Here is a 10,000-nt window from a genome sequence, read left to right on the forward strand (position 1 = left end):
GAGAGTGTGTGTGTGTGCCCTGTGATGGGTTGGCACTCCGTCCAGGGTGTATCCTGCCTTGATGTTGTGAACGTCTTTAATGCAGCAGGTAATCTGATGCTCGGTTTAATAAAACGACTCTAACCTAATCTTAATCTAAGTGCAGAGGAAACTTTAGTTTAGTTTACTAACCCCACTGAGGCGGTGGCTGTATTTATCTCCATGTTCCTTCCCCTCCTTCAGGTTCTCTAACTGACGAACTGACCATCTCCATCTGCATGCTGCTCTAAATTGCCATCCTGTATTCAGGTCACTGTGCAGACTATAATTTTTATTTCAGCGCCCAACATTTTAATAACATTTCATTAGGCAATGTCATTTCATGGTCCATTTTGTTCTTTAACTAGAAATATGTTTACTTCTGTTGCAGTATTTCTCTGATCACTGTTTATTTGTAATATGATTAACATGAACATGACTTGCCATTATGCCAAAACACTCCATCATCCAGGAGCTTGTTCATCTCCTTCCTGTGTTCCTGTAAGACTCGGAGCGTTGCTACAGGACACTCTACTAATGCAGGATTTAAATGATTTACATCTAATTATCATTCCTTTGTAATCATTGTGTCTGGTTTCATCTCTTTCTTTCTTCTAAGTGCAAGTTTTTCTTGATTTTTTTTCTCTCAGCAGTGACGTTAATTGGTGCGAGTGTCTGAGTTTTTCCCTGCTGTTTCATCACACTGTGAATGCTTAACTAAAGATAAACATACTAAATGCTATTCTCAAGTTCAGTCCTACAGCTGACTTCTGACACAAAACACTACTGATACACTGCTGGTATAGAATTAATACAAAGTCAATCCACTAGAAAGTACTGACATACGAATAACAGGCTCTGCTGTTAGACTGCAGGCTCATGCTGTCTCAGTGCAGATACACTACTGACAAATTGAAGACATATTGCTGACACAACACTGATACACTGACAAAAGATTACTGACATGATGTTGATACAATACTCACACACTGAGAATCCACTACTCGAAAGCTACTGACACATTGAGGACATACCACTCATAAACTACTGACACACCTCAGACACACTATTAATTAACTACTGACACACTGCAGATACATTACTCATACTGCAGACACAATATTCATAAACTACTGACACACTGCAGATAGACTAATACTGCAGACACACTATTAATAAACTACTGACACACTGCAGATACACTACCCATACTGAAGACACAATATTCATAAACTACTGACACACTGCAGATACACTACTCATACTGCAGACACAATATTCATAAACTACTGACACACTGCAGATAGACTAATACTGCAGACACACTATTAATAAACTACTGACACACTGCAGATACACTACCCATACTGAAGACACAATATTCATAAACTACTGACACACTGCAGATACACTACTCATACTGCAGACACAATATTAATAAACTACTGACACACTGAAGATACACTACTCATACTGCAGACAAACTATTCATAAACTACTGACACACTGCAGATACACTACCCATACTGCAGACACAATATTAATAAACTACTGACACACTGCAGATACACTACTCATACTGCAGACACACTATTAATAAACTACTGACACACTGCAGATACACTACTCATACTGCAGACACAATATTCATAAACTACTGACACACTGCAGATACACTACTCATACTGCAGACACACTATTAATAAACTACTGACACACTGCAGACACACTACTCATACTGCAGACACACTATTAATAAACTACTGACACACTGCAGACACACTACTCATACTGCAGACACAATATTCATAAACTACTGACACACTGCAGATACACTACTCATACTGCAGACACAATATTCATAAACTACTGACACACTGCAGATACACTACTCATACTGCAGACACACTATTCCTAAACTACGGACACTCTGCAGATACACTACCCATACTGCAGACACACTATTAATAAACTACTGACACACTGCAGATACACTACTCATACTGCAGACACAATATTCATAAACTACTGACACACTGCAGACACACTACTCATACTGCAGACACAATATTCATAAACTACTGACACACTGCAGATACACTACTCATACTGCAGACACAATATTCATAAACTACTGACACACTGCAGATACACTACTCATACTGCAGACACACTATTCCTAAACTACTGACACACTGCAGATACACTACTCATACTGCAGACACACTATTCCTAAACTACAGACACACTGCTGATACACTACTCATACTGCAGACACACTATTCCTAAACTACAGACACACTGCTGATACACTACTCATACTGCAGACACACTATTCCTAAACTACTGACACACTGCAGATACACTACTCATACTGAAGACACACTATCAATAAACTACTGACACACTGCAGACATACCACTCATAAACTACTGACACACCTCAGACAAACTATTCATAAACTACTGACACACTGCAGATACACTTCTCATACTGCAGACACATTATTAATAAACTACTGACACACTGCTGATACACTACTCATACTGCAGACACACTATTCCTAAACTACTGACACACTGCAGATACACTACTCATACTGAAGACACACTATCAATAAACTACTGACACACTGCAGACATACCACTCATAAACTACTGACACACCTCAAACACACTATTCCTAAACTACTGACACACTGCAGATACACTACTCATAAACTACTGACACACCTCAGACAAACTATTCATAAACTACTGACACACTGCAGATACACTACCCATACTGCAGACACAATATTAATAAACTACTGACACACTGCAGATACACTACTCATACTGCAGACACACTATTAATAAACTACTGACACACTGCAGATACACTACTCATACTGCAGACACAATATTCATAAACTACTGACACACTGCAGATACACTACTCATACTGCAGACACACTATTCCTAAACTACTGACACACTGCAGATACACTACTCATACTGCAGACACACTATTCCTAAACTACTGACACACTGCAGATACACTACTCATACTGAAGACACACTATCAATAAACTACTGACACACTGCAGACATACCACTCATAAACTACTGACACACCTCAGACAAACTATTCATAAACTACTGACACACTGCAGATACACTTCTCATACTGCAGACACATTATTAATAAACTACTGACACACTGCTGATACACTACTCATACTGCAGACACACTATTCCTAAACTACTGACACACTGCAGATACACTACTCATACTGAAGACACACTATCAATAAACTACTGACACACTGCAGACATACCACTCATAAACTACTGACACACCTCAGACACACTATTCCTAAACTACTGACACACTGCAGATACACTACTCATAAACTACTGACACACCTCAGACAAACTATTCATAAACTACTGACACACTGCAGATACACTACTCATACTGCAGACACACTATTCCTAAACTACTGACACACTGCAGATACACTACTCATACTGCAGACACACTATTCCTAAACTACTGACACACTGCAGATACACTACTCATACTGAAGACACACTATCAATAAACTACTGACACACTGCAGACATACCACTCATAAACTACTGACACACCTCAGACAAACTATTCATAAACTACTGACACACTGCAGATACACTTCTCATACTGCAGACACATTATTAATAAACTACTGACACACTGCAGACACACTACTCATACGCTACTGACACGCTTCCTAAACTACTGACACACTGCAGATACACTACTCATAAACTACTGACACACCTCAGACAAACTATTCATAAACTACTGACACACTGCAGATACACTACCCATACTGCAGACACAATATTAATAAACTACGGACACTCTGCAGATACACTACCCATACTGCAGACACACTATTAATAAACTACTGACACACTGCAGATACACTACTCATACTGCAGACACAATATTCATAAACTACTGACACACTGCAGATACACTACTCATACTGCAGACACACTATTCCTAAACTACTGACACACTGCAGATACACTACTCATACTGCAGACACAATATTCATAAACTACAGACACACTGCTGATACACTACTCATACTGCAGACACACTATTCCTAAACTACAGACACACTGCTGATACACTACTCATACTGCAGACACACTATTCCTAAACTACTGACACACTGCAGATACACTACTCATACTGAAGACACACTATCAATAAACTACTGACACACTGCAGACATACCACTCATAAACTACTGACACACCTCAGACAAACTATTCATAAACTACTGACACACTGCAGATACACTTCTCATACTGCAGACACATTATTAATAAACTACTGACACACTGCAGACACACTACTCATACGCTACTGACACGCTGCAGACACAGTATTCATAAACTGTTGGCAAGCTGTAGACATGCCACTCATAAACTACTGACACACCTCAGACACAATATTCATAAACTACTGACACACTGCAAATACACTTCCTATAAACTACTGACACACTAACACGCTACAGATAAACTACTCCTAAACGACTACTGCACTGTAGACACACTACTCTGAAACTACAGACACATTGCTGATGCATGTCTCATAAACTACTGACAGACTGCAGACACACTTCTGACATACTACTGACACAGTGTGGACACACTTATCATAAACTACTAACACATTGCAGACACAGTGCTCATAAACTACTGAAACACTACTGCTTCATACTCTTTCACCTCAGTGCTGATAATGATGATTGTTTTTGCACGTGTGTGTGCGCGTGTGTGTGTGTGTGTGCGTGTGCGTGTGTGTATGTGTTTGTGTGTGTGTAATGCTGAGAGTGCATTATCTTCATGAATTCATCCATGTATACAAAGCCAAAGGAATCAGACACACACACGCATAGTAACAGTTTGTAAATAGAAAAGTCTGTTCCTAACCTATTTAATATCCAGATGTGTATATAATTGTGTGTGTGTATGTGTGTGTATCTGTGTGTGTGTATGTGTGTGTGTGTGGCAGAGAACTGATTTAAAGGCATATTTGTCATAAAGAGCTTGAGAATGATCCACTGTTATGGCTGTAAGTGTATCTCACTCACTTCATCTCTGTAAAATGAAAGCATTGTCCCAGTAAATAAGTATGAATATAAATGATAAAGAAGGAGTGATGGTGCTGGCTGTCATTTCATGCTGCCCTGTTATCAGTGATCTGAACATGAGCATTACAGCCTGCTCCATCAGTCGCATGATGAATACTCGGTGTACGTCTCCGTCGCGGATGTGGTGCACTCACGCTGATGAAAATGCTCAGAGCTCACTGCCAGCCTGTAATCCTCACAATGGAAACCATTCAAGAGTGATCAGCTCAAAGCCTCCACCTGTCTCACCGTACAGCTTCATCCTGCCAACACACTCTTCCAACATGGACATTCAGCACACACCAAATTCCTATCACATTCCAAATCTAGGGATACGGTCCGATTTCCAGTATTTACGTTAGCTCGCAGCCACGGACTCGTCAATAGATTAGTTTAACGAGCAATGAACATGGAGCTCATGCACTCTCACTCACTCTCACTCACTCATTCTCTACCGCTTATCTGAACTATCTCGGGTCACGGGGAGCCTGTGCCTATCTCAGGCGTCATCAGGCATCAAGGCAGGATACACCCTGGACGGAGTGCCAACCCATCACAGGGCACACACACACACTCATTCACTCACACAATTACACACTACGGACAATTTTCCAGAGATGCCAATCAACCTACCATGCATGTCTTTGGACCGGGGGAGGAAACCGGAGTACCCGGAGGAAACCCCCGAGGCACGGGGAGAACATGCAAACTCCACACACACAAGGTGGAGGCGGGAGCTCATGCAATAACTGATTATTTCTTTTGACATAATATTTATGTTTAAAGGTTTTTCATGAAAAATGTGATAAATAATAATGATTAATAATAATTTGGAGTGAAGCTAGATCTACTGTGCTGGACTGAGGATGTTCTGATGTCTGTGTGAGATGATGGGATTCTGCACAGCCAGAACACGCCTTTATACGCACTTCTCCACAGCTCAAAGTGGAGAAATGACCACATTTGCTGCAGGAGAAACAGATAGCTCAAGCTCCTAATGATCCTCTGCATTTTAAACTCATGAGATTGTAAAGTAAGGAAATGGATTTTTTTTAACTCCACATTGTTAATCGTCTGCTTCCAGCCGCTAACTAATTTATCCACCATCACACACCAGCTAGAGACAAGGTGTTTGTGTCACTTATATACAGTAGATCAAGTGTCTCTTGGATGTGGTCTTTTAGCTCTTTAGCTTTAGCAGCTATTTGTATGCTAGCTAGTATACCTTCTAAAACTAGCTAGCTAAGCTAGATTACTCATTAGACCGTGTCATCAGATTAGCAAAATCATCAGATTAGCAAAGTGAGCCACACAGGATATGCGTCCCAAATGACATACTACACACTATGCGCTTGCACTAGCTACTATGTACACTAGAGTGTACTTCTAGTGTGTTGATGGTAGAAGGGTCATATTCACTCAAACGGGTGGCTTAGTGGTTAGCACGTTGGCCTCACACCTCCACGGTTGGGGGTTCGATTCCCGCCTCCACCTTGTGTGTGTGGAGTTTGCATGTTCTCCCCGTGCCTCAGGGGTTTCCTCCAGGTACTCCGGTTTCCTCCCCCAGTCCAAAGACATGCATGGTAGGTTGATTGGCATCTCTGGAAAATTGTCCGTAGTGTGTGAGTGAATGAGAGTGTGTGTGTGCCCTGTGATGGGTTGGCACTCCGTCCAGGGTGTATCCTGCCTTGATGCCCGATGACGCCTGAGATAGGCACAGGCTCCCCGTGACCCGAGGTAGTTCGGATAAGTGGTAGAAGATGAGTGAGTGAGTATTCACTCAAACGGAACACTAACACTTTTCAGTCATTTCAGGGTCGATGGCGTTCGAGGATGTCAAACACATGTAAATTGACGCCGCTAGCTTTAGCGTACAAATAAGGTGAATTTTTAAAATGTTGAAAAACAATTCTCACAACGATTTAAAAGACTTCCGAAAGACGTCGTGTCCACCGCGGTCAGAGTCGTCGGCCATCTTGAAAATGTTTTCTCATCCAGCGTGAGTGCCTGGTAGCTCCGCCCCCTCTTCCACTACATAAGCAAAGCTGGCGAGTGCATTCAGTGTCCATCATTCCGCACGGCTGAATAAGTGCATCGTGGGGGTACTTGAAGTGCACTTAAACATGAACACTGTATTTAAAGGTAGATAGTGTGTAAGGTTGTGATCTGGAACACACCTAGAGACAGCGAGCATCTCTACAACAGACACGATGTGTGAAACGCTGTGCAGTGGCGTGAATCTCTTTTGAATGTGAATCACATTCCAGTCAGCATTTTACTCTTTAGATCCAATCCCCTGCTGTTTCAAATTAAAGCGACAAAGCAAGAGCAACACAACGCCTTCGATTGTCCGTCTGCCGCATTGTTACATGTCACAAAAGCAAAGCCGCAGCGTCTCAGCCTTCCGTTCACTTCACTGGACCGGTGTGTGATTGAGGGACGCTTTGGCACTGAATCCGCTCTGGAGTCAGCAACTTTCCTGCATTCCATCAAGGAGTTTGTTGCTGTCAGCTTGTTTGGAGTCATGATGCTTTTTAGATCTGAGAAGAATGAGGAGAGGTTCTGCAGTGTCCTTTACTTCAGAGACAATGACAACTTGTGTCTCTGAGATGTTTTTGGAAATGGATTTGTTTCAGAGACACTTTATGGACGCTTCAGAGACACTTCATGGACGCTTCAGAGACACTTCATGGACGCTTCAGAGACACTTCATGGACACTTCAGAGACACTTCATGGACACTTCAGAGACACTTCATGGACACTTCAGAGACACTTCATGGACGCTTCAGAGACACTTCATGGACGCTTCAGAGACACTTCATGAACACTTCAGAGACACTTCATGAACACTTCAGAGACACATCATGGACACTTCAGAGACACTTCATGGACACTTCAGAGAAACTTCTTGGACACTTCAGAGACACAACATGGACGCTTCAGAGACACAACATGGACACTTCAGAGACACTACATGGACACTTCAGAGACACTTCATGGACGCTTCAGAAAAACAACATGGACAATTCAGAGACACATCATGGACACTTCAGAGACACTTCATGGATACTTCAGAGACACAATATGGACACTTCAGAGAAACTTCTTGGACGCTTCAGAGACACAACATGGACGCTTCAGAGACACAACATGGACACTTCAGAGACCCTTCATGGACACTTCAGGGACACTTCATTGACGCTTCAGAAAAACAACATGGACACTTCAGAGACTCTTCATGGATGCTCAGACACTTCATGAACACTTTAGAAACACTTCAAAGACACATCATGGACACCTCAGAGACACTTGATGGACGCTTCAGAAACACAACATGGACACTTCAGAGACACTTCATGGACGCTTCAGAGACACAACATGGACACCAGAGAAACTTCATGGACGCTTCAGAGACACAACATGGACACTTCAGAGACACTTCATGGACACTTCAGAGACACTTCATGAACACTTCAGAAACACTTCAGGCACTTCAGGGACACTTTAGAAAGACATCAGAGACACTTCAGGGATACTTTGGGAGACACTTCATTGACAATTTAGAAACAATGATTATTTAGACTTTCTAGAGACTAGTAAGAAGTTGCTTGTGAATTTTGGTTGTGTTTGAAAGTTTTTCCCAGAAGCACAGAACATTCTAGAAATTGCGTTCCACATGAAGCTGGCAGGCTCGGTTAGTTTTAGTAGAAGTCTGAGTGAAATTACAGATTGTTTCCTGTTTCAGGTTTGGGTTTGGAGGATAAAGGTGACAGGAGTGAGGATAGTGAGTGAGGTTTGGGTTTGGAGGATAAAGGTGACAGGAGTGAGGATAGTGAGTGAGGTTTGGGTTTGGAGGATAAAGGTGACAGGAGTGAGGATAGTGAGTGAGGTTTGTGTTTGGAGGATAAAGGTGACAGGAGTGAGGATAGTGAGTGAGGTTTGGGTTTGGAGGATAAAGGTGACAGGAGTGAGGATAGTGAGTGAGGTTTGGGTTTGGAGGATAAAGGTGACAGGAGTGAGGATAGTGAGTGAGGTTTGTGTTTGGAGGATAAAGGTGACAGGAGTGAGGATAGTGAGTGAGGTTTGGGTTTGGAGGATAAAGGTGACAGGAGTGAGGATAGTTCATCAGCACCGTATGACTGAGGCTCTTACTGACTCCAGTGATGTGTACAATTACACAACTGACCCACGCTTCAGAAATTCCTCTGTGTGTGTGAACGAAACCTGAATCCGTCCCAGGACTCGATTATTCATGTCAACTTTGAGAAATCAGAAGTTTTGTGCTCTCAGTGTTTTGTGTGAGCGACTCACAGGCTGACGAACGATTTTGAATCTTTTCTTCTATCATTTTGTCACCGCTCATAAACTTGCTGACTTCTGATTCGCTCTCAGCCGTGTTGGAAATCATCAGCCTTAGTTTTTATTACAATCAGATGTAAAGCTGGAAAAGTAAAGCTGGAACTTTTTTATTAACAACATTTTTTTGTGTTTTCTCATAAATGATTGTTTATAGCTGCTGTAAAATATGCGATAACTAATTTCACAGACATTAAACATGATGTGTTTCTCAATGCTGTCCTTAATTATTTTATTGTAAAAGCACAGTGAGTTAGTTCTTACAATGTTATTATGCGTTTTTAATTCTTCTCATGACAGTATGGTGTGTGTGTGTGTGTGTGTGTGTGTGTGTGTGTGTGTGTGATCAGGAAGTGAGCGATGCTGACATCATGGACCTCGTCCACACATCTCTGGGTCGTCTGACGGTCATCAGGCAGATTTTTCCCGAGTGGAGAAACAACAACGCT

At 41.9% G+C, this 10,000-nt stretch overlaps 1 protein-coding gene across 1 annotated transcript in view; it reads left to right on the forward strand.

Moving 5' to 3' along the window:
* Nucleotides 1-10,000, forward strand: part of grid1a (glutamate receptor, ionotropic, delta 1a) — a 197,012-nt gene that overhangs the window by 152,590 nt on the left and 34,422 nt on the right. The window contains exon 5 of the mRNA XM_060879197.1: nucleotides 9,902-10,000. This exon is cut by the window's right edge and continues 75 nt beyond it. Coding sequence (XP_060735180.1) covers nucleotides 9,902-10,000 — 99 coding nt within the window. The remainder of the gene's footprint in view (nucleotides 1-9,901) is intronic.

This window comes from Tachysurus vachellii, chromosome 10 (genome assembly GCF_030014155.1).
Source record: "Tachysurus vachellii isolate PV-2020 chromosome 10, HZAU_Pvac_v1, whole genome shotgun sequence".
Lineage (NCBI taxonomy): Eukaryota > Metazoa > Chordata > Actinopteri > Siluriformes > Bagridae > Tachysurus > Tachysurus vachellii.